This window comes from Triturus cristatus, chromosome 9 (genome assembly GCF_964204655.1).
Source record: "Triturus cristatus chromosome 9, aTriCri1.1, whole genome shotgun sequence".
Classification (NCBI taxonomy): Eukaryota; Metazoa; Chordata; class Amphibia; order Caudata; family Salamandridae; genus Triturus; species Triturus cristatus.
Window position 1 is genome coordinate 73,166,013 of NC_140592.1, and position 26,083 is coordinate 73,192,095.

Consider the following 26,083-nt stretch of genomic DNA (forward strand, 5'->3'; position numbering starts at 1 on the left):
CAGCCATCATGCCCTTCCTGAATGGGAATTGTATTAGGAGACTTGAGCTTGCTTTTGCTGACTAGTTAGTGATGGGTGATGTGTGTGTTGCACAAAGAGAATGTGCTTGACACAATCATTGCCAGTGTACGGTAGAAGGTCAAGGTGGGAAGTTTCTGGAGTTCCCCTATAAAATAAGTAATTGTGCTTCTCGAACGTTAGCACCTACTACGATGTGTTCGGTTGACTAAGATTTGTTATTGTTCTCTTGAAGCGCCATGTTCTACTGCTCCGCCATGTCTTATCTTACGCATGTCCTTTGTTTTGATGGCTTGTATCGCTATGACTGAGGCCTATGCTGTGTTTGGTAACAGAAAAACAATAAATAAAGGCATCACAAAAAAGAAGCGGTTGTGACATAATAAACATATTGTAATGCTTTCTTGATAGCAATAGGTCGTTGATAACTGTAAATTCCTCCCTTCATTGCTCAGTATTCTCAAAATGCAAAGGTGACTATAAGAAAAAGGACAAAAATCAGAAAACGCATGGCAACAACAATGAAACCACAAACCACCCACTAAAAACAACATTCTAAGAAGAATCACTCAAATTCAGAACCTACATTAATTGCCAGAGGACCATTCAAAGAATTACATGGCAATATGTTTCGAAACAAGAAAATCCTTTATCACCCTACTAAAAGTAAAGGGATAGTTAAGAGTAAATTAATTGGAACTTTACGCAAATTTAAAGGCGGGATAAATAGAAGAAATGGCTTGAGTGCAGGTCATATTTAAGGGATGTTCCAGAGAAGGATCTGGGGATTAGAGAGCTGATACTTATCACTGCATGTGTTAAACGTCTTACTCAAATAAGGACCTGAGCATGTGTGTTGCATTCAAAGATTAGGAGTCCAAATTGTAGAAAGATGCAAGTTTATTGGAGAACAGCACAGTACCAGTCTGAATACCAGGCAGCACAAACTGCTCTGATCTCACAATTCTGAAACAGAACTTAGATAAATATCAACCTGCCATGAGACCAGAATTGATTACAAACATAAATAATTAAAGGGAACTACACATAAAATAACACACCTACCCCCTTTACAGACAAAGGATAATGTTCAACCAAAGAAAGAGAGGGCAACACAAAAGGAAAAAAGGAAAATAGAAGAAAATAAATTCCCACCCTGTTCTTCATAGTGTTGATGGGCATTAGACTCTGTCCTATAACCACATTCACACTTAACCAATTTCCTGACATTCCAAACTTTGCCATCTTGAGTGATTATACTGTTCCTGTTTACTTTGACCATCCGTACAGCTCTACCAAGCCGGGAATCACTCTTGGCCAAAACCCAGGTCTGCAAATTATGACCCAATCACCTACTTCAAATTCAAGCTCTTTGACTTTCACTTGAGGCACAGGGTCAAGGCTGATTTGCATATAGCCAGGTCAAAACTGGGGTGGCGTGGTGAGCAAAAGAATGATGGATTTAACCCAGATCTCTTGACTGGGGGTGAATGTTTTGATTTGTTCTGCATTCCGTCCATCTATTGTGTGTCTTTTGCTTTGACTTTCACTTGGCATCATAAGCACGTTTAGTCCTCTCCTGTTTCTACTCCACTCTTATTGCCACTTCTTCACCGCTGCCCTCCTCACTCTTTCCCCCTTGCCTCCTTTTAAACCACCATGGGTATAATTTAGACACCGGATCTCTCCCTTTCAGCAGCCTAAATGGTCTAACCTCTGTGGTGGTGTGCTGAGTAATGTGATACAAACATAATTTCTCCCTTAGTTTGTTTCCCCACTCTGCTCCAAAACTGTGTGCCTATAAGATATTTTCTTTCAAAATGCGGTTAAATCTTTCCACTTGACCATTCCTTGAGTCTCATACAGAGCAGTGGTGAGCTGTCGAATATTACAGCACAGAAGGAAACTCTCCATCTCAATAGACTTCAACTCCACTCCATCATCTGTGATAAGGACATATCCTTCTCTAGCAAACAGGTCCTTAAAAATCCGATCACAAAAGCATTGGTGACCTGAGACACAAACTTTACTTCAGGCCCTTTAAAGTGATAGTCAACCAGAACCATGGCAAACCTACACTCTTGAGGAAAAGAATTGAAAGGTCCTGATATATCAAACCAAACCTTTTTCTACGGAAACTCAGGCCAATCGACCACCTTTAACATTTTCTCACTATTGGCACACACATCACACTCCCTGACAACTCTGTCTACTACCCTATCAAGGCCAGGCCACCAAAACACAGTTCTTATCAATAATACATGGATGACATTCCTAAATGTCCTTCAGGGGCAAAAGATAATATGTGATTCCTCCTATTGACAAGAAGTATACACTTTCCTTCTTTGAACAGCATGTTATGTTATGTGATGTTATGTTATGTTAACTGGGATTTATAGAGCGCATAATCCCCGGCAAAGGTCGGATGTACATACTCCCGGTCGAGGCCTATTCTGTGCCCAACGCCTCTATAAAAAGAAGAGTCTTGAGTCTTTTCCTGAAGGGGAGAAGGGCGGATTCCTTACGTAGGCTCTCTGGTAGCCTATTCCACAATTGAGGGATTAATACAGAGAAGGCTCTGCCGCCTTTAGAGGATGTTTTGAATCGTGGATACGCCAGTACTCTCCAGACTCAGACTGGAGAGTACGTCCAGGCACATAGTTCCCTATGCGCTCCTTGATGTATACTGGGGCCTGGCCATGGATGGCTTTGAGGACGATGCAGAGGCCTTTGAACCTGGCTCTCTGTTTAATGGGGAGCCAGTGCAGCTGCTGCAGTAAAGGAGTAGCATGTGCCCATCTTGGGAGCCTGAAGATCAGCCTAGCAGCATCATTCATGGCCACTTGTAGTATAGTTAGCAGTTTCTCGGGGAGACCAATGTACAAGGCGTTGCCATAGTCCAGCTACGACACAATCATTGCTGACACGACCATCTGTAGTGTGGCAAATGAGAGGACGGGAGCCAGTTTCCGCAGTTGTCTCAGTAAGCCCACGCAGGTCCCAACAACGGTGGACACTTGGTTCGACATGGTGAGCTTGGCATCTATTTTGATGCCTGGGCTTTTTATAACCGGGACTGACGTAGGGGTGATACCCAGCCCTCGTGGCCAGAAGAGGTCGTTCCAGGGGTTGTTTCTGGTGCTGATGGCAAGAACTCTCGATTTTGTCGGGATTGATTTTAAGTGAGTTGGCTGACATCCTGTTAACCGCGTATGTTTTACATGCGTGCATGGGCATGGGAGGAGTTGTCAATCTGGAGGATTATTTGTGTATCGTCTTCCTAATTAAACATTTGGCAGTCCATGCGGGCCAGAGCAGCCACAAGTGGCTGGAGATTAATGTTAAAGAGAAGGGGGGATAGTGCTGAACCCTGGGAAACTCCGCATGTTAGTGCGGCGATGTTAGAAACGCAATCAACCAGTTGGAACCTTTGTGACCGACCTTTCAGGAAGGACGCAATCCATTGATGTGCCAGCCCATGAATACCCAACTCTGAGGTCCGGGACAGTAGTTGTTCATGATTGATCATGTCGAACGCCGCTGATAGGTCTAGTAGAACCAGGGCACACAGCTTCCTGCTGTCGGCCGTGAGTCTAAGTTCATCCAGCACTGACAGCGTCACCAGCTCTGTGATGTGGTGGGCCCTGAAGCCTACCTGCTGTACCCGGAGTAGCTGTTGTTCCTCAACGAAGAGTGATAGAGTTTTGAGGAAATGCTGTTCTACTACTTTCACCAGGAAGGGGAGCTGGGAGATGGGCCTATTGTTCTTAAGATTGGCTACATCTGCCCCTGTTTTTTTCAGTAGGGGTAAACCTGGCTTCCTTGAAGTTCGCAGGTACACGACCTGTCTCCAGTGATCGATTAAGCAGGTCAAAGACCTTCCTCTCTACCCCAGGTAGGCCTATTCGGAACACCCTTGGTGGGCATGTCCCCCTTATCTTCCAAATCTCCTAACACTTTCCTATATGGGAATAATTCAGCTGATATCTCATTCCTTAATGGCCATCATTCTTTAACATGTTCCACAACCTTTTTCAACAATAAGTCACTATCCATAGCAATCCTCCACATCTCTTCAGTCACAGCTTCAAATTTTCGAGACATCACATCAGTTATGTTAGCTATTACTTCCGTATCTCCCTTTGTCACAAGACTCTTTGTTTATAGCACAAGGTAGTCTGGACAAACAGTCCGCTGTGACATTTTAGCTCTCCTGGTACATATTCAACTTTAAAGTTGTACTTATGGAGTCTGAACATCAATCGTGCAATGTAGCATTATGCCCCCCACTATGGGAGAGAATTCCTATAACAGGCTTGTGGTGAGTTCTCAAGTGAAACGATCTCCTCACACATAATTACGATAGTGTTCCACAGCCCATACACACACTAACAATTCCTTCTATAGCACAGCATGGCGTCTTTCAATATCACTTAGAGTGCAGGACAAAAATGTTACACCCCAATCCTCTCTTGCACTACGCTGTGACAAGACACTTGTTTACACAAAAAGCTTTCAAAGTAGGCGCTCCCACCATTTCTGATTTTACTAGTTCAAATGCCTGCTGCTGTTTTTTTGCCCAAACAAATTCTTCATTTCTCCTAGTCAGCTTCCTCAATGGTTCCATTTGGTGGCAGAGTCCCTGATGAATTTGCTATAGTATTCGCCCAGTCCCGCAAATGACAGCAACTTCTCCCTATTGTCTGTTGCTGGTGCCTTGATATTAGCATCCACCAAGGAGTTTTTTGGTACAACTCCTTCCTTTGACAAGGTATTCCCCAAATATTCTACTGTTTCATAGAAAGGTTTGCATGTATTCTCTTTCAAGGTTAAAGTAAACCATGTGTTTTTTTAACACACTACACCACACTTCATTTAAGTGCTTAAAATGTTCACACATTTTCCTGAAGAAAATGAGAATATCATCATAAAAACATTTGACGAAGGCCTCCAAGCCTTCAAAGATGTGGAACATCACTCTTTGAAACACAGATGCCACTGAGACAAGGCCAAACGGTATCCTTTTGAGTTGAAACAAACCATGCGGAGTGATAGATGCAGTCAAACTCTTTAAATCCTTGTTATTCCAATTTGATGGTACGGAAACCTTAGATTGAGTGTGGAAAACATACTAGCACCTTACAACATGCTCACTACCTCATTAATATTCAGTAGCAGAAGGCAATCAACAACAATATTGTTATTAAGTGCTCTGAGATCAATACATAGGCTGAAGGTATTATGCACCTTCTGTGCCAGAAATATGGGAGACACCCATTCAGAAGATTCAAACCCTTCAATGATATCACCACTCAACATTTCATCCAATGCACTCTTAAGTTCATTCCTCACATTTATAGGTACACTTCTTGATTTTGTTTGACTGGTTGTGCCCCTTGCTTGAGCTTAATGTGGTGAGTTTGACCTACTCATCTGCCTAGTTTCTCAGTGAACACATCCAGAAACTGGGACACAACCAACGCAACATTATCATGTTCGCCAATCAACCAAAACAGGTTCTTTGCTGCATGGGTTAAGTATGATGCCCAATTTCCACTGGCCCCTCCATCCTAATAGATTGACTCCCTTTTCTGCTACATATAGTTTGATTTGTGCTTTTCTACCTTTAAATGTTATACTACCATCAGTATAACCTATCAAATCAATGACAGAAACCATCAAAACCTTGATCCACACTATCTGACTCCCTTAAAAGTCACAGCACCACTAAACTGTTTCTATGACAGAGCCCTTAGTAAATATGACCCATGGAGACCTAGAGTCAGTCATGAGTTCTAATTCTTTGGCAATAATTTGAACATTGCACTTAGGAGGTTTTCTAATTTCTTTATTCTCTTCCACAGTGGCATTCACAGATATTACTATCCCTTTTTCCCTCTAACAGCTGGTCTCTCCGCCACACACACCCCTCACACAAACATTTTCCCCACACCAGTAATTCTGCCTTCGGACGAATAAGCACTCTTCTTCTTATCATCCTTACATACGCATGCAGTGTCCCATCTTGCCATATTAATTTCTCTCTTTCCCTATGGACGGACACTGTGACAATGAAGCAAAATGTTTAATGCTTCTGCATCTATAACAGCTTACAACTTTGTAATTCTTCCTTCCCACTGGAGCACCCTATGAGCAGAACTCTGATTCACAACACATACTTCATCCAGAGCAATCACATCCTTCGTACTAGCATCTTGTATTGAGTTCAATCATTTTTCAGACTGCTCAAAAGGTTTAGCTGTGGTGATGGCATCCTGCAATTTTGGATCTCCTACCATCTATAACTGCTCTTGTATTTTTCTACTCCTTACATTTACAATTATTTGATATCTGATCATCTCATCACACCGAGCAACAAAATTGCAGTTCATGGACAGTGCTCCTAAAGTTGTAAAACATCATCAAATGATTCTCCCTCATGTTGAGCTCTGTTATAAAATTGAAACCTATTCAAGGCAATGCTGGAGGTGGGTTTAAACCTGCATTCCATACGTAACAAAACCTCCTCAAATGCATTTAGTTCGCCCTGTCCTTCTTGAGCAATCTGGGGTAAAGTTCTAAAAGTTCCCTGCCAGTCTGACCCCAAACAATGAAGTAACATGCTTTTCTTTCTCCTATTCTAGCCCCATCTATAGCCATCATGTATGTTAAAACTTCTTCCTTACATCTGGCCCAAGGAATAGGAGGTTCATCTCTGGTTTGTGAGAAGTTAGCAGGCAATTCAACTGCATTGTGAATGCTATTAATACCAATAAAACTGTACCTATAACAAGAACGATTATAGTACACACACTGCACCTACAAATGTTTTCCTTTTTTTGTCCATATAAGGAAAATAAATACCAGTTAAAAAATGGGCGTGTCACTGTTGCACGCAATAAAATGTACCTTTAGTTCTGAATGTGTGTACCACCAAAATGCAGAATTTGTGTGTAGCCGCGATGACAAAATACTGATATACCCCTTCTATGCGCAGCCGTGCGCAGCGGCGTGGATCCAGCATTACCATAGAATGCTTACTGATGCACAGCTGTGTGCATTGTGTACTTATAATTAATTTCCTGAAATAGCCATGCGCATCTGCATTGTTCGGATGTCCTATCTGAAAAAACGATGTCCCAGATCCAAGTTGGCGCCCGCATTATTACGGCGGTATATAGTGCGTGATGCGTCGGCCTTCTCTGATGTCTGAAGAGCCCTGTGTCCGGGAAGACTCGTGCAGCCACAAGACTCCTAGCTCCAAGTCACAGGTGTGCATGCCATGGATTTCCTTGCTCCAAGTGAAGTACAGCTGTCTCACGCCTGCCTCACTCTTCAGCACAGGGAAGTGAGGCCTCACTTTAACATTAGAGTATATTTAAATGATGCCAAATCCCTTGGATTGTGGTAAGGCAGAAAAATTAAATAAGGTACCATCAATCCTTTGAAGAAGCTTATGTAAAATACGAACACTTACAACTCACAAATGTTCATAGAGGCATACAAAAATTTGTATAGAGCTACAGCTGGGTCCAAAATTTCATGAAAAAAATAGTACCGCTCCTGTGCTGTCAAATGGTAGCAAGTACCTCTTCTCGCTCGTCGCTAGTGTTGCATTCAAAATGCAAAACAAATGCAAAATGTAGCACACTTATAAAGATGAAACAACAAGGAGAAACTAATATATTTCTCCTCATTGCTCCTCTGGTGGGGAGACGTACAATTAATATGCATTCCAGGTCTACCAGTGTTGGTAAATCTGGGAATGTGTCAGAATGAATGGGTGGATGCATGGGAAAAACCAGCGCTACACCCTTGGCATGCCTCCCTGCTGCAGAGTAACTCAAGGTAGCGATGTGTGCGGCCTTGCCTTATTCTAGATTTATTAAGCCATGCAGGGTCACACAAGATAGGTTTTGTATTGCCCTTGCCTGGTGCAAGAGTGATGCAAAACCTTGATAAACATGGCCTTAATCCGGGATACAGGATGTGTTCAGCTCTGTTCTCTTGGAAGTGGAAATGAAGGGTAAGATCTTCCTCAGAAAGGAAAGTTGAAGGAAATAAGTGGATCGAATCATAGAATTTGAGGTCAAAAGACAGGACCTAGTTAAAAGTAATGCCCAGATTATTTACCTGCCTAGCAGCTACAGGCAAGTGGACCCAGTCAAATGGGACATATCACAGCACCCCAGCAGGGAACCTCCCTCTACGAGAAGGTCAGTTTTTGACCATTCATCTTTAAAATGTTGCCATCCTCCCTGCCATGAATGGCCATTAAATTGGCATCAAGGGATCAGACTGCATGGGGATTTGTGTTCCAACCTCAGTAGCAGCTATGAATCTTCATCATAGGACAGACATTTGAAAGCCAAAGGAGCTGACCAGACCACCCAACTCTACACATACAGGTAAAAGAGAGTCAGTGAAACAGCTGGCCCCTGCGGAACACCACAAGGAACTGGTTGAGCAGATAGGAAGAATGGAGTCACAAAACCGCTTGAATATGGCCACTCAGAAATAGCTGAACCACTGAAGAATGGGGCCGTAAAGCCCACGGTCATGAGACAGCCATCAAAACTGAATGGTCGACGCTGAGAGATACAGCAGATATGTCCAGCAACTGCGATCCTGCAAGAATGCCTTCAGCCCTGGTCATCCTAAATCCATCTCTGTGAGAGGCAGCGTAAGCTGAGAAAAACTACATTTGTGTAAACTATGAGAAAAATCAAGGACAAGAGGTAGTACATATACTAGTGAAAGGAACCGAACCTCTAAAATTGTTCGCAGACCATTAACCATCTATCATGTCACTTCACATAGAGAAAGTAGGAAGTTATCGGGAACACCATGGATGGTAGTATAAAAAGAAGTAAAATAAGTGTAAAAACAAAAAAAATAGCAAGAACCTAATTATAAAATAAATCGTGAATTAGCAACAACGGAAAATGCTAGAGGAGCATTGCTCAACGTGCAAGACAATTGACTGAACTTGCAATAGAGGGAGAGAGTCTTGCTAGGAAGAGACAAGATAACACCATAAGCTGTCCTAGAAGTACCAATCAACGAAAACCATCAATCAAAAACACCTACTCAATACATGATGAACAATGCCAGACAGAGCCTTAAAATTCACTACAAAGACGAACAGAACAAACCCAAGTGGTCTGGGCAAGTCAACATCTATAACAGACCCACAGACAAGAATAAACTACATATTATTGTCTTGCCCATTACTTGAGCTTGACCATCATGAAGAGTTTGACTGTTATCGTGAAGACGAGAGAGTGACTCTAGTCATGTGACTTGATTGGCCAATGTCTGTGTTGAATGGGGTAAGATGGCCGCCTCCGATGCCTGGTCACCGTACAGGTGGAAGAGTATGAGAAAGCAAGATAACTCCCATGGATCTTAGAGAGGAGGCGAGGCACATAGGTACCTGCCCTACTCTGCTCCTGTGCTCCAGATGAAATTCAACAGAACCTGTAAGCAGATCCAGTCAATGTGCTTTTAAAACTTCTGCTCCAAGATGAGAGACATGATTGGTGTTAGTAGTAACTTTGCAATTTTGACTGCCACTTCCACTGTGCTTAATTGCACGCTGTGTACAATTCTAAACAGGTGGAGGAGGCTATCGTAAGAAAGTCATGTTATAGGTGTAATGGCACACCTAGAAACCTGTGCCTGGAATGGCTTTCTAACTAGCATTACACCTGCTCTATGAATAGCAAAACAGTACAATCGCTTGTTTAGGAGTTATAGAACTCACCCATCACTTTACACTTTTTTTACTGGGCTCGTTATATGTACATTTATTTTATAGGGATATCCTAAAAACTTTACATGGATCTGTCCCTCGTGGACCTAGGTTGGACAGTTCATGTATATACACACCACATACGTATATAACAGTGCAACATCAGTGTTGTTGAAAACGCTTCTGTCTTTCAACTTAATTTAGGAACCTTTAATGTTCGGATGAGTTTGTGGCCTCTGTCCATGGTGCTGAAAGGTTAATAAAATCATTACACGGCTCGGTAGCATGGCACCTATCCAATTATACTTCCCTAGTTCATCTCCCACTATAACCCATTCTTCCACTAAAATAAATGGGTATATGTATTGCACATTGCCAGTGGACACTGTGTAGTTAAGTTTCGGGTGCAAATCCCATTTAAAAGGAATGTATTGATTTGCCTCTGACTTTGCCTCCCATAGACAGATCTGCACGAAATGTGGCAATCGAACATATAATAAAATAAGGTCCCCCAGCAGTCAAATTCCTTGCACTTCTGTGCAGGGGAAAACATTAAAGGAGACATAAGAAAAAAGATCTGATTTCTTATTTTCCGTCCTGTAGGAAATGTTGTTTGCACCTACAGCAAAATCTGCTTCGTTTACACCAAACAGCATGAAGTAAAACCTTCCTCAAAAAGTGTGCTTTTGTTGGTTCAATAAAAAAGGAATTCAGCAGAATTAAAGAAGTAAGCGTTCGAAAACGGTGCCTTGTGGGCTTGAAAGGGTTAACACTTTTGTATATTTCTATGTTTTTTTAAGTTGCGATGCAGTGATTTCGTGACTCCTGTCTGTCGCTTACACAGACACATATGATTTGCTTGTCAAGGTCCCTGTAGCTTTATTTTCTCATCCTTAAAATCACGAATCAGGATCAATTTGTGACTTTTACACTGTGGAAATAATTTCCCCTGGAAAGGGGAGGCGCTATAACAAGTGTCCGAGCCCAGTGCAGTCATAGTGGGGACCAAGAGACATGGAAAAGTTGAGCATCAGACTTGGAATTTCTTATTAGAAAACGGCGCATGAGTCTCAACTCAAAACGTAACAACGTTCTCAATAGCTTCCCTTTTAAGTAGCGGATTTAGCTGTCATTTTGTGAAAGGATTTAAAGTAAGATTAGATTTGAAAATTTCACAAAGAGATAGAAAGCAAGAGATAGAAAGACCACAAATGCAAAGACAGGGAAAGCAACGACTGTGCTCAGCAGGGATTGTCAATAGAGAGAGTTGGGCACCCGTTTCCTCCACAGTGGGGTGGGTGCAGTGCCGGCCATGCTGTGGGGTTCAGAATAATGTGCATTATGTTTTTTTTAAAAAAATGAAATTCACTGAAAAAAACACAGTTAAATATTGAGGGCACGATTCACAAAGTGCATTTTGTAGTACATAAAGTAGTATAGAATAGTATTACTTATTTACTGCAAAATATAAATCATAAACCTACGATGATTTCTAAGGAGAGATCTCCAGACATGTAGGTTTACTACTTAAGTTGTAAACATTAGAGAGACTGGAGTAGCGGTGGGAAAGTGAGGAGTATCTACTACAAAATAGGAGAGGGTTTAGGGAAAGTAAGGAGGGATTTAGGGAAGACCTGCCCACAATAAATACCACCCAGTAAGAGTAAGCACAATGCTATTCACAAACTACCCTTCCAACGTAACAAAATGGTAGTACATTTCTTACGACCCAACCTCGGTGTAAAAGGACCAATCATAGCCACTCACAGGTACTACAACTCATTCCCATAGAGGATAATGGAGGCACAGACTTAAAATAGAATCCCAAAAGTAATGTTAAATAAATCATAATTCAACGTAAAAATAAATTGTATATTGTTTTGTGTTAAAAATTATATATATTATTCAACTCTTATTTGTTATTATAATATGTAATAACATATGATATATTTAAAAAAAAGTTTAAAAAACTAAAATAACGTCCATTAATTCAATATATAACTTTTAACAAAATGTAAGGTATATAAAATGCAAATAAAAATGTTATTGTGGATGGGAGTTTAAAAAGATTAGTCTTTTAGAAATAGCATCTATGAATTAAATAAATATGTTTTAATTAACTAGTTACTCCCTGGATTCACTGTTTATGACCATAGAGGCTACATTACCATGCTGGGAGGCAGCATTCGGATTCCTCGATGAATGGTAATTGATGTTATATGGGATAAATGATAATGTGGGTGGCCCGCAAGTGAGAAGAAAACTTAGAAAGCGGACTTTAAACTCTGTCCAAACGTTCTCACTTGACTTCATGACAGTGGCGGCTCCTCGAGGGGGTGCTGCGGGGCGGTGGGGCGGGGAGGGGCAGGGGCAGGGTGGGGGGGGGGTAGTAAACTCCGGCATACGGCTGAACCGATTAGAGTAAATGAATAAATAAATAAAACGAATTGCATTGTGCGCGCTGCAATGCCAAATTGGCGATGTAGAGCGCAATGTAATTCGTTTTATTTATTTATTTAATTACCTCCATTCGGCCGTATGTCGCAGTTTACTACCCCCCACCCAGCCCCTCCCTCGCCCCGCCTCATCGCCCCACAGTACTCCCTCGAGGAGCCGCCACGGCTTCATGGTTACGCAATGACTCATTGTACATTGCCATGGTAGAGCAAGGGGGTATTCTTTTTCAGGAGATGGGGTGGAGAAGTTTCAGTGTGTGACTGTTATGCTTGTTCTATTTGCTAGTATATGATAATATGTCAATAAGGAATATACAAAACAAATTCCTAAAAAAAAAAAATTTCGTTACTGCACATTTACGTTCTTGATTTAATGTATTGTAGCCATTTATATTATTAGTTATAACAAATATTTTAGATTATTTAAAATGTATATTTTATGTGAACATATGTGTAATATTTTTGTTTATGTTTTATATGGAAATATTTTTTTTAATTTATGTGTCAAGAATATTAAACTTTAAATATTTTCCCTATGCTTTCCCATACGGATATCGTTGCCACGATGGCAGAGATCCCCTCCTGTGTGTGAAAAGTTACTAGCTGTAGAATCTCATGAAAACTTTTGTAGGAGGCTTCACCAGGAGGGAGAGGCATGTAAACCTACACTTAGGTGTAAATCTACATTTGGAATTGGTGAACAGCAAAATGGTGTACAGCTAGACCTAGGTGCAATAATAGATTTACACATGAGTAAACCTATTCGTGAAAATGTACCTTCATGAATTAGGCCCTCAGTACATTCACAGATGTCTGCATATTCCCTGTCCATGGTCCTGAAACATGCACACAATTTCAGATGTGCAACCCTGTCCTTTAGTGTTCTCTCATTCTACAAGCTGATTAGAGCGCAATTCAACAGTTAAGAACAAGGCAAACAGGCGAAAAACTAATAAAAACAGAAGCCTGAGCCAGGCGCACAGTTTACAAATAGCATTGAAGTTCCTATTTTTTATATTATTTCTATTCTCCATTTGCTTTTATTATTTTTAATGACCTGAGACTATCTAAAATATTAAGGAACCCTCTCAGTGTACAGAAATCCAAGTGCAGAATCTAACAATGGTCCAATATGTAAAATAGTTTCACAATAAAGCCATTATTAATAGTGTTGTTAAACTCAATCCATTTCAGTTTGTATGACTGATGACAACATTCTGCCATCTTTCCAATCCCTTGGCTCATGTCTACCATCACCACTGAAGTGCACACACACACATACTCACTCATCACTGGGCAGACTTAGCAAGAGACATGCTAAATCCTTAAATGGTTTTCATCTATATAAGAAGCTTTGAAGATTTTAATACATCTTAAAGACACAACAGTGTGTTACAACTCTGCTTGCCACAGAATCCACTGGGGGACGACATGTGAATGTACATTTCCAATGTGTGAGGACGTTGGTGCTCATATTGGGTATGTGTAGCAATGTTACTTGTTGTTTATATACATTGTCAGTGCCTTCTTCCAGGTCTGCAATGGGCACTGTATATCATTGTGTGATTCTTTATTTTAGTTTCCATCCATCGGATTTAGTTTTGGGACTGATGGCACAGTGAGGTCCCCTGTATGATTCATGGGACCATGCTCTACTGCCCCAGGGGGTTTACTGGCAGGTCACTGCAATGTCACAAGAGGTGTTTGATTTTGACCTCTGTGAGAAAGGAAGTCCTGCAGACTCGCTGGAGAGTTGATTTCTGCCCTGTGCTGTGGGGCTCTGTGTCACCAAAACATGCATTAACATGGAGATTTTTCAAGATAATGTTTGCACTGAAGATGTCACAAAGAAGTGCATAGACCTCTTCTGTGTGGACATCATGATATGGCCCCATAGCTGATTGATGAGCTCTGGGATTCAATGCTAGGCAGCTTTTCAAATATAGCACCCCAGGGCTTATCACTGACCAAAGATGAACTGCACACCAGTGTAGGTGAGAAGATGTGTGTGTCCCAGAGCCAAGGTCTACAGATTGCTGGCTTCATACCAGGCTGTGAACTGTGCCTGGGACAAGATTCAAGCTAGAAGTTAGCTGATGCAGTACTGTGAGGTAAAAAGGGACCAACCTGTTGTGAAAGTGGGCGCTGGAGTACTTTCTGTAGAACAGTCTGCCTAGAATAGAAAACCAGCGGCCCCGCTTATTGGATGAACCTGTGGGAGCAGAGTGAGATCTGGACTGCACCAGATCACAGGGTCACCAGCTGCTGTGCAATGAGAAGAACCAATGTCTTCTACCTTTACTATAAGAGGCCCAAGCTTAAGGATGAGAGACTTTGTTTCCTCCACCTGTGTCCTGGAGCTGAGGGCAACATCAGCATGGGAAGCTTACCACAAACATTTGCTTCTAAAATAAGCGCCTTATTGCCATTTAAACTTAAAATCTCGATCGAAAGAGGGACAATGGTGTTCCGGCACTAGGACCACTGCTTGTTTCCTATTGAGAGCGATTCCTGTAGGGTGTGCCCACACTGTCGCCGTGATCCTAATTTATACTCAAGGATCAGTGCTGCAGTGTGAGTGGGCCCTTCTGTCCTGTTTGGGGTAGTGGGCTTTTTGGGGGCGTGAGAGAATCTTGTGCACTCAATCAGAAGCCTTGAAGCAGTTTTCAGTCACTGGCGTAGGGTGCGACCCCCCCCCCCCACCCTCTCGTCAGTCAGCCGCACTGATACAGTCTGTCTTCATCTGACCGTGCTTGTAGTGTGTGGCTGTTGAACCACATTTGGTGTGACTCAATGCATCTGCGCTTATTTGACTATCCGGCCTGTGGACCGATGCCCACAAGCAAAACCAATGGGATAACATTGTGTGATCACCTTGGAAAAGGCTGGCCTTGACTAGACATTGTTGTTACGTTGGTAAAGACATTTTAATGCTTGTCTGTATTTAGGAATGGGCTAGAGAGAATCAGTTAATTCTATTTCCTGTATAGCATTGATGTTTGTGTGCATTAAAGTACTGTTTCTTTAAATTAAAACACTGACTGAATTGGTAGTGCTACCCACCAATATTTCGGTGTTTATTGAGTACCAACCCCACATCTCGAACGAGGCATCACAGGGAAAATTGCACAGCACAAGCAACATTATTTCTTTAGTGGCTGTACGTTTCCAACATAGCAATCCATCAATCATGTGTAGGATAGGCATTGATTAACAGGGTCCAATATTGATTGTGTAATTTCATGATTTGGGTAGGTGGGTGTCAGCGCTCAGGTGTGAAGAATATTTATTTAGGTCTAGAGGACAATTTTGCACATGGCTGGTTATCCATTTATATATTTAAAATGCATACTTCATATACATATGTCAATGGGCCTTCAGCTATCCCTCTTCATCCATTGGTTTGCTATTGTGTCATTGATATTTTTCTTCCATCCACTACAGCACGCTACATGGGGCGGTGGATCAGCCCTCTCCAGCCATTGGCTGTCTTCACTGTGAGTGACAGCATTCTTTTCTTTCACAAGGAGCACCTCCACACACAAAGTAGTCCCCGTAAGTGCCAGGCACGACATGGCAATGTGTGCCTTTTGAGACCAACATAATAATATTACTTTAACTAATGTTTGTATAGAATGATGGGGACCTCGCAGCTTTCCAATCCATAAGGTTTTGTAAAACATATTAGTCAAAACAAACCAATCATTGATAAAACCAAAAGGCTGTCGGCCAATGCCAAACCTATTAGAGTTGCAAGGTTTGTTTCAGATACGGGTTTGAACTAACTGAATTGTATGCTGTCAGGGAATGCTCCCGGCTCCATGAAGAGATCTTTTAAAGGGTGCATTCAATGTTTCCTTAAATAAAATGCATTTTTTGCGCGCCATCAGTTTTAAACCTTTTTCGGATTTGTCTTATTTTTAAAGTTTTTGTTAAGTAGCCTGAGGCCGGATCCTGCCTAAGCCCATGAAAAGGGAAATTACATAAAATAGCAGGACAGGAAGTGGGTTCTGGAAATGCATTCCAACAGCAAAGAAGAAAAGGAAAATATTGCGTTTCATTTACATTTCTTTCAAGTAACAATTTTACATATTTGATAACAACCATATAAACTACTGCACTCGTCCATCCTAACAAGAGACGGAGATATACAATATTTATTCAAGCCCCACGGCCAAACGCATGTGAATTATTGAAATCCTGTCCAACTACTCCGAATGTACCATTGCTGATACTTTAACTAATACTACCGCTCCTACTGGTACGAGTCCCACTGCCTCTGATGGCTGCTAGGACTACAGGCACTGGTACTGCTACAATTATTAGTGAAACCTGGAAATCTACTACTACTGGTGCTTCAGATAATACAAAAACTAATCCAGCAAACATTGCTACTATTGCTAGTGCTGGTACTATTACTGCTATGAGAAGCAATACAACGTCTTCCAATACTATTGTGATTACTACTTCGACAATAAATATTATCACCAACACAATTACTGCTAATCCTACTTGAAATACCTCTTCTTCTGCCACTGCTGGCGCTACTCACATTTTACTTGTCTTGATACTATTGTTAGTGCAACAAAAGGATTGTAATTAATACATTAGTACGAATATAACTGCTACTACAAGTACTACTATGAGTAAAACTACTACTGGTAATAATAGTACTAATGCCAACAAGAGAGCCAGTGAACTACTACTGCTATCACTACTAATGCTATAGATAGTATTAATACAGTGAGCTGTAGTAGTAGTAGTAGTAGCAGTATTTAAAGGACTGTTAATAGTAGAAACAAACGTTGTAGTTATGACCATAGCATTAGTAATAATAGTAACAGTAGTAGGGTCAAAAAGCTCTCACCGATAGGCGTAACTGGGTGGGTGAAAGGTTCATTAAGTATGCATGTTGATGGTGGTGGATTAGGGCTGTGAAGTTAAAAAAAGATGGCTAAAATTAAATAGAGGAAAAGAGATTTTCCAAGAGAAATCCGCAAAATAGAAGTGAGCAAAAGCACATTGCATTTGTTTTCAAGGAGGCAGGGACCCAGTTAACTAAAGTCATATAGGGCAAGGTCAGAGAAGGGCCGTTGTACTGTACTGGCTGGGAGGTAGGTAGTAAAATAAAGAATAACTCTCACCTCAGATGCATGTCCTATATGCTCAAGCGGGAATAGTCCAAGATTCACCCATTGGCCTTGAAGTCTTACAGGAGAGACTCAGAAGTCATTAAATCCCCACAATGCTTGCTGCTCAGATACCTGATACATGAACAATATCTGTTTCCATGTCTTTCAGGTGCAGTGAGGCAAAAGGCCGGCCGCTGTGATGGACACTCATGCAATCCACCGGTGGGGAACCTTGCCGCTGGCAGAACACCTTCTACCCTCACCACCTGTGGGCAGAACAGCACAGAACTGTATTGCTTCTACCCTGACCAAAACTTGCTCCACACAGGACCCCCAGCCTGCAGGCAGCACCACTGCACCAAATGCAACGCCAACCAACCGGACAATGCCCACCTGCCGGCGGACATGACTGATGACTTCTTCTTGAACCCTGTCTCCTGGTGGCAGTCGGCCCAGGGGGTCCACAGAGAGGAGATCAGGCTGGACCTTGAATCAGAATTCTACCTGACTCACGTCATCGTGGTGTTCAAGTCACCGCGGCCTGCTGCTATGGTGTTAGAGAGGTCTCAAGATTACGGTCAGACGTGGAGGCCCTACAAGTACTTTGCTGTTAATTGCACGGACACATTTGGCGTGCAGGATGATCTGAAGGATGAGCGAGCAATGTGCACTTCAAGATACTCGGATGCCTTGCCGTGCACCCGCGGAGAGGTAAGCGCGCCTCAAGCTGAATGTCACAGGTATTTTGCAAGTCTGTTGTGGAAAGTGTTACTATTTCATTTGATTTAGGATTACATAAATGGCATAATTGAAATCAAGCATTCAACAGCAGTAGACATAATGGCATACCATGTGTCTGTGCTGCCCCTGCAGGCGATCCTCAGCACCCGAGCCTCCAGAAATAGTCTCCCAGTCACTTGACCTATGCGCTGCTTATGACCTCACATATTACAACACTCATGACATGTTCTATAACATCATTGATAACATCACTGATGAGATCTGAAATGACATCACTGATGGACACACTGTACATGGCGGGGGAACATTTTATAGTTACCTTACTCAACTATAACTGGAGATTTTCAGTTTTTTTTAATAGTTTAAAATATTACATTTTAACTGACATTTTCACCTAACTATAACGTCACTTTAACCTCTGTTTTTTTCTATGAATACATATACGAGTAGGTTTAAGCTTACTATATTGAACTCATTATACATGTACCTTGGTGATATCTCTTCAAGGCTTGTGGACTTAACAATTGTAAAATATATACTTTCCTGTATACACACAGTATTCACAGTAGTTTGATTATGAAATAAAAAGAAATGAAAAGTGAATTTATAACAGCGCGAATTGCTGCCCTGAGGCGTCCAAGCGCTAAAAGGAACCAGATGGTAGGGTAGGTGAGGTTGTAGACCGGTAGGGAAGGCGAACTAGGATTATTGAGAAGAATTGAACAGGTGTGTTTTTAGTTGTTTACGGAAAGAGGCGAGGTCAGGGTTGGATCTCAAATGGGAGGGGAGGGAGTTCCAGATCTTGGTGGCGTTGAAGGCAAACGTCCTTCCACCCGATCTTGTCCTTTTAATTCTAGGGACTGTTGCCATAAAAGCCTGGCTAGATCGAAGATCTCTACCTGGACGATACTGGTTTACTAGACTACGAGTGATTAATGGTCCCGAGTCCCAGAAGGCCTGGTGAGCAATACACATTGCCTTAAAGGTGACTCTCTTACGCACTGGGAGCCAATGCAGGCTAGTCAGTGCCGCTCTAACTGGCAGTCTGCGTGGGATCTGTAGCAAAGTACGAGCAGCACAGTTTTGTATCAGCTGTAGCCTCTTTAGGGTGAACTCTGGAGCACCTAAGTAGAGGGCGTTGTTAGAGTCTAGGTGTGACTGTATCAGGCCCTGTACAGCCGTTTGCTTTGCCTCCATTGGGAGCAAAGGGAGGACTTTCTTCAGTGTCCTGAGCAATCCAAAACAGGTGGCTGAGAGCTTTGTGGCCTGGGTGTTAAGTGACAGCCTTCTGTCCAGCCATACCCCTAGGCTTTTGATGTTATCCTTCGGGGCCGGGGGGGGGCCTAGACAGGTGGGCCATAGTGAGTTAAAAAAGGTGGGATCAGCCGGGCCCAGGAGCATAAGCTCCGTATTGTCACCATTAAGCTTTAATGATGACAGAGTCATCCAGGCCTTTACCTCCTCCAAGCATTTTATTAGTCCACCTAGAAGTGGTTGCTGAGCCTCCTGCGCTAATGAGACCACCAACTGGGTGTCGTCCGCATAGGATATGATCTTGACTCCATACGGACGAACTACCTCAGCCAGTGGCCTCATATAGATATTAAAAAGCGCAGGGCTTAAAGAGGAGCCCTGGGGGACTCCACACTTCAGGGGCATGCTGGAGGACACTGTCTGTCCGTCGAACACTCGGAATGACCTGTTACTCAGAAAAGATTTTAACCAGAGCCAGGCCTTGTCCACAATGCCAGCATTCGAAAGACGGTTCAGTAAGGTGTTATGACTGACCGTGTCGAAAGCTGCGCTGAGATCAAGGAGGATCACTGCCACTGATCCTCCCTGGTCAAGAATTTTCCTGGACTCCTCGATGACCATGAGGAGGGCGGACTCTGTTCCATGCTTAGGTCTGAACCCTGTCTGAGTGGTATCTAGCAGCTGGTTATCTTCAAGAAAGCTGACCAGCTGGAGATTGACATACTTCTCCACTATTTTAGTCACCCAGGGTAGCAGGGAAATAGGGCGATAATTGCCAAAGTCCAGTGGGTCCAGATTTGGCTTCTTTATCAGTGCTCGGACCATCGCCCGTTTCCAGGCAGGAGGGACGGTGCCAGAAGTGATGGAAGCATTCAGGAGATTTTTGATGATGGGTAAAACAACCTGAGACGCTAACAACATTGCTTCTGGGGGTGCCGGGTCAGTTGGCGAACCAGATTTTACTTTCCGAGCCATGGTCTCTACAACCTCGAGATCCATGCAAGGAAAGTGGTCAAGCGTAGGTGAGGAGCTTAGAGCATCGGCTGTCCCCCTGGTTTTACCCTGAACTGTCAGAGGAGTGTTAGTGCAGGGAAAAGAAGCGTATATATTATTAACTTTGGCTGAAAAGAATTCCGCCAGGTCATTACATTGGGAAGCAGATTTTTCCTCATATCTGCTGGGGAGAGGAGGCTTTGTAAGTTGTTGTAGAATATGGAAGATTTCCCTGGGTTTAGATTTTGCAGCTCGGATCTTGTCAGCAAAGTAAACCGCTTGAGCAGCTTTTACTTCCTTTTTGTAGGCTTTTATTTCTTCTCGATATAGGGTTTTTTTCTCCATGGAATAGTCTAGACGCCATTTCCTTTCAATTTTCCGGCATTGGCGCTTTTTGTCCCTGAGGGCCTCCGAGTACCAAGGTGCTGTTTTATGGGGACGTTTTACCGTTAAGTTCTTAAGGGGAAGGATGGTATCGAGAGAATGCCGGATCCAGTTCTCATAGGCCTGGTTAGCCAGACATGGATCCTCATTATTAGAGGGAAGTACTTTCGTAAGTTCATTTTTCCATTCATCTACTGGTATCCGCGTCCACGATCTAGCGTGTCTTATCATCGGTGTTACCGGAATAGGTTTCTGGGTAAACCAAGTAAAGGGCACCAGGGAGTGGTCAGTCCATGGGAGGGGGAGCGGAGGCTCAACCACAAAATTCACACAGTTACTGAACACTGGATCTAACAGGTGTCCTTTTACATGAGTCGATGTTTTTACTCGTTGGATAAGTTGAAGCGCGGCCAGGTCATCGACTAGTATAGTAGCCGTAGGATCCAGCGGTGAATCAAAGTGAAAATTGAGATCGCCTAACACAGTGTAGTTAGCAGCTGCGCTAATGCGTGGTGCTACAATTGACGGTAGGAGGTTATTAAATTGTTTAGAGGGGCCAGGTGGGCGATATATCAAAGTGCCCGAAAAACAGTGGTTGGGAGAGAACTCCAGCGAAAAGGCTAGGCTCTCACAGTCTGGGATAGTTTCTGGAATGAGTCTGCAAAGATATTGTTCTTTAAATATAATTGCTAACCCACCCCCTCTGCCCTCCGAACGATCTTGTCGAATGATTTGAAAGCCAGAGGGAAGGGATGTTACGACAGCAGGGTCGGAATCTAACGCCAACCATGTTTCAGTGAGAAACACTGCGTCCGGCATGCGCTCTTCCAGTAGGAGAGAGATTTCCAACTTATGTTTTGGCAGGGATCTGCAGTTTAATAAAAACATGCAGTATTCATGTTTCAGGATTGTGGCCTGCCATGTATTAAGGGGAACGTTACATTTTGGGCAAATGGCTGGAAGAGACATCGCATCAAGGCAAAATCCTTTACAATCTGGTCCCGAAAACCTCATGCCATGTAGAGCGTCTGCGCTGTAAGCCAAAAACTGTTTCGGCTGAGATATAGGGGACGTGGCCCCTGGCCCGGACTCGGCGCGGACGAGCGCAGACGAGCTTGCCTTATGCGCGCCTTCGGCGCGCATTCGTCGCGCCCGCTGCGCTCGTCCGCTGCGCTTCCCATATAGACACATGCTTTATAGGAGGCAGACGAAGAGGAAGGGGGGCGTGGTCTATCCCGGTGGGCGTGGCCTGTATCGTGGGCAATGGCGGCAGGGGGACGAACAGACACTCGCCGGTGGCAGCGTTTTGGTCAGCTGTCAGCGGGGGAGTTCGTGGTAGGTTTGGTGCTCAGGGCGGTAAGTGCAGTAATTTAAAAATAGATTCACACACAAAGCGATTACGATTTTAAAAATACACAGTTCGCGCTACTCCCGGCTCAAGCCTCAGGAGGTTCCACAGTTGATAAGCGGGCAGCGCTTGAGATCAGCGCGTTCTAAATACCTGGTGGCGCGGAAGGGGGCGTGGCCTATCCCGGTGGGCGTGGCCTGTATCGTGGGCAATGGCGGCAGGGGGACGAACAGACACTCGCCGGTGGCAGCGTTTTGGTCAGCTGTCAGCAGGGGAGTTCGTGGTAGGTTTGGTGCTCAGGGCGGTAAGTGCAGTAATTTAAAAATAGATTCACACACAAAGCGATTACAATTTTAAAAATACACAGTTCGCGCTACTCCCGGCTCAAGCCTCAGGAGGTTCCACAGTTGATAAGCGGAATATTGAGGCCACAATATTTTAGCGTGACAATATTTCTGGCCTTGATAATGTGACATGCACCCCTTTTGGGCATGTTGTTACAAATGAGCTTTGAAAGCATTTATCTAGAAGATACACCAACGGTTTTGATGTGTTTTCTGATAATAAAATGTGCTTTTCTTTGTTGGAAACTCTACAGTACAAAGTCACATACCTGTGCTTATTAGTCTATTGTCTCACATTCACCATCGCAAAACTAAAGGGGATGATGGACGGAGTGTTGAAAAGTGCAAGCACTCACCCCCAGTCAACTGATCTGGATTTAATCCATCATTATTCTTTAGCTCACACCGTCACCCCACTTCAGACATGGCCATATGCAAATCTGTCTGACCCTGTGCCTCATGGGAACAGTCCAGCCTGAACTGCCAAGCCATGTCTTCCCTGGACCGGAAACAAGCATCCTGGGACCGTTTTCTGGCTAATCAGCCATCATCAGCCAGGCTAGCTTGAATCCAGTGGCAAAGTGAGCAAGGGACCCACGTCTGGGCATACCCTGCCAACTTAGGGCGAACCATCACCCATATATGGTGTGCTGACAAAATATCGGAGGAAAAAATATTGTGTGTCCAAAATATCGTGTCGAGAATATCAAGGACAAAGATTTTGTAAAGGTACGTTTCTATAGGTGAGCAAAGTTTTACTATGTATAACTCCACATACATGTACCTTGATGATATATAAATATATCTTCAAGGTACGTAGATGTGGAGTTCAGAATAGTAAATGTATACATACCTATTTACACTTACCTTCCCAATTTTCTGGTCCTCGAAATTTTTGACACGATTTTCTGTCCACACAGTATTTGTGTCTGTCAGTGATACCCGTATAGTTGTACAGTCTTGAAAAGAAGGGAACGGTAAAGGGTTTCTGCCTTCACATCCTGTAGAGACTTCACTTGATTGTGGTTAAAGAGTCTGAAATTTCTCTCACATTCAATGATAGCATTGATGCATCACGTGACATGCATTAGTTTACATTATAGAACATTGGTAGTTCCCATTTCCTTAATTGTATTGCTGGGTTTAAGGACTATGGGGCATATTATCAAGCCAGGCGATAAAATTATCGCTACTTTAGCGGCAGAAAACTGCCGCTAAAACGGCGATAATGGGCTTGATAATATGCTCTATGGAATTCCAGTTGAAACCCCTGTTAGATGTGAAGGACGTCTAACATGGGCTTCAATTGGAATTCCATAGAGCATATTATCAAGCTCATTATCGCCGTTTTAGCGGCAGTTTTCTGCCGCTAAAGCGGCGATAATGTTATCGCCTGGCTTGATAATATGCCCCTATGATTTCTTCGCTCTAGCCTGCTTAGTCCAGACATACATGGCCAAATTCGCACTGATTTTGCACCAATGAAACAGAATCCTGTCCAAATATACAGGATTGTCTCCTGTGTAGTATGTGCCCGGTGCCCCACCTGGGTCAGTTGGCTACTCACAGGTTATTCTGGGGTATTAAAGACATTTCTTAATTTTTGGACAAGGCTACTAGTCATGCACGAAAATGATTTTGAGTTCAAACTTGAAGTTTATTGCCATATGCTAAGGGCATTTATCAAGCTTAACTGCCCCATCTGAAGACATAGTTCACAGTCAAGTCAACGGACCGCTAAAAGCTATTGACATTGCATCCTATGAACAACAGTTCATTATGGCCTGCCATTGAGGGCTATACTAGTTGTTAATATCCTCTCCTGGGGGTATACGCCTGAGCTCCAATGAGGCAAACAACCTGTTTAGGTCTGGGACAAATATATTGCAACCAAAATATAATCTGTCAGAAATATTTTACCCTAAATATATTTTTCACAAATATCGCCCTATTTGAGTTTATAATAGGAAGTCTACACCCAATGAACAAATAATTTGGTAAATGATGTTTAGGACATGACATTTCTGGCAGACTCTATTTTTGCAAGCAATATTCTAAAATACAACCCCGATATAGCGCAAAGCAGAAGGGTAATGATGCAATTAGATCATTCCACCCATTGAGGGCAGCATGTTTTAAATTAAATTCAGAGAAACAGAAATACAAAGATTGGAATGTTGGACCAGAGGGTCTTTCTCAGCCATTTTTGGAATTTTACCTTCACAAGCTCTCTTGCCTTCCGTGGAGCTCACAGCAGCCCAATGTTGAGGAGCTCAGAGTCTCCATCATCTCACAGATATTCATTTATATAGGGCTGACTGAGGCCTCCTAGAAGAATTGGGGCCTCCTGGAGGTTTAGGGAATCTCCTGTGACGCAGGGGCTGACACGACCTGCGTTGCACCCCTATCTCATTCCAGTTTACCACCTTAGGCTTGGCACATTTTTCTTGCCACCTTTCCCCCTTTTGCGTGCATTGATACAGGGCAGCTGCAAAACACTACTGGGCTGTAGACTGATGGTGTATGTGGCTCCCCCAAAAGGAGGTGCTGCAGGCCAGCTACATGTGTGACCTGTACATCCTAACGGATCTGAAACTTTTTACACATTATTTATGCCCCATAAAATCATTCACAATCGCAGAAATTGAAATAACAGCAAACTTTAGAAGTCACAAGTACAATGTTCACTGGTCCAAATTATGTCGAAGTCAGCGAGGCAATGGACTAATGAGAATTTCCTGCTGATATGAAGAAAGTGCTATTAAATAATTAAATACTTCCTGATTGGTCAGCTCTGCAGATGAGTTGTCAGAAAAAAACAAAGAGGGATTAATTAGGCAGTGCTCATAATGCTGAGGTCCTGTAACACCAGGTCTAGCTCCTACTGGTTTGTGTCAGTTACAGAACCTGTAGCTGAAGATGAGCCTGTGAGGGCACAGGGATAGGAGTTACCCTATAGACTATAACTGGAAGAGGTACTAGTTATCAGGATTTGTTTCATTCTGTCAGATTGCCGCTTTATTCCCGACCTTTACCAGCAGGTAATCAGAATTAGAGGTGGCCGTAGCATAGACTTACAGGCAGCCTTCATGCCAACAGACTACACAGAGAATTCTGAATACAATTTCTAAAAGAGTCCAGAAGAGTTGTTTTCCAAGAATTCCAAGAGCCATCAAACAGACAAGATTGATGTTTGAGTTGTCTATGATGTCTCTCTGAACCCCGGGGTAGAAAACTCCACTTTGTTGACAACTACCCATCTACAGTTTTGAGCTGTGTGCGCCCCCCAGAACTTCTTCCCCTGCTCAGGTGAGCAGTGCAAAGATGGAGGCAAGAGATTCATGGGGCAGCCTTACACAATATGGTCTCATCTACCTCAGCCCACTTCCCTACCGCCATTAAAGTATCTGGAAGTCTGCCATCACCTTCCCCACGCAATCTGAAAACAAGTACCAGGAGTCTGACCACCCTCCCCATCCGCTCTTGCTAGAATCCTCCACCCATCCCTTCAAAACAAAAACTACCTGCCATCCTTCGACCCACCGCATCCATCCTCGGCAATGCACCCCTCTCTCTCCTCAGTCCAAAAGACTGCCACCGTCTCCTTCCACTCTTGAAATGGCCTCCTCACCCCCAAAACTACAAAAATCCCTTGTGTC

The 26,083-nt window shown here is 43.1% G+C and overlaps 2 protein-coding genes across 5 annotated transcripts in view; one reads left to right on the plus strand and one right to left on the minus strand.

Annotated features, from left to right (window-relative positions):
- The window catches only part of UROC1 (urocanate hydratase 1), a 424,295-nt gene that overhangs the window by 358,755 nt on the left and 39,457 nt on the right, over positions 1 to 26,083 (minus strand). The window lies entirely within an intron of this gene.
- LOC146797419 (netrin-4-like) overlaps positions 1 to 26,083 on the plus strand; it is a 311,780-nt gene that overhangs the window by 34,968 nt on the left and 250,729 nt on the right. The window contains exon 2 of the mRNA XM_085624438.1: positions 17,530 to 18,071. Coding sequence (XP_085480564.1) covers positions 17,530 to 18,071 — 542 coding nt within the window. The remainder of the gene's footprint in view (positions 1 to 17,529; positions 18,072 to 26,083) is intronic.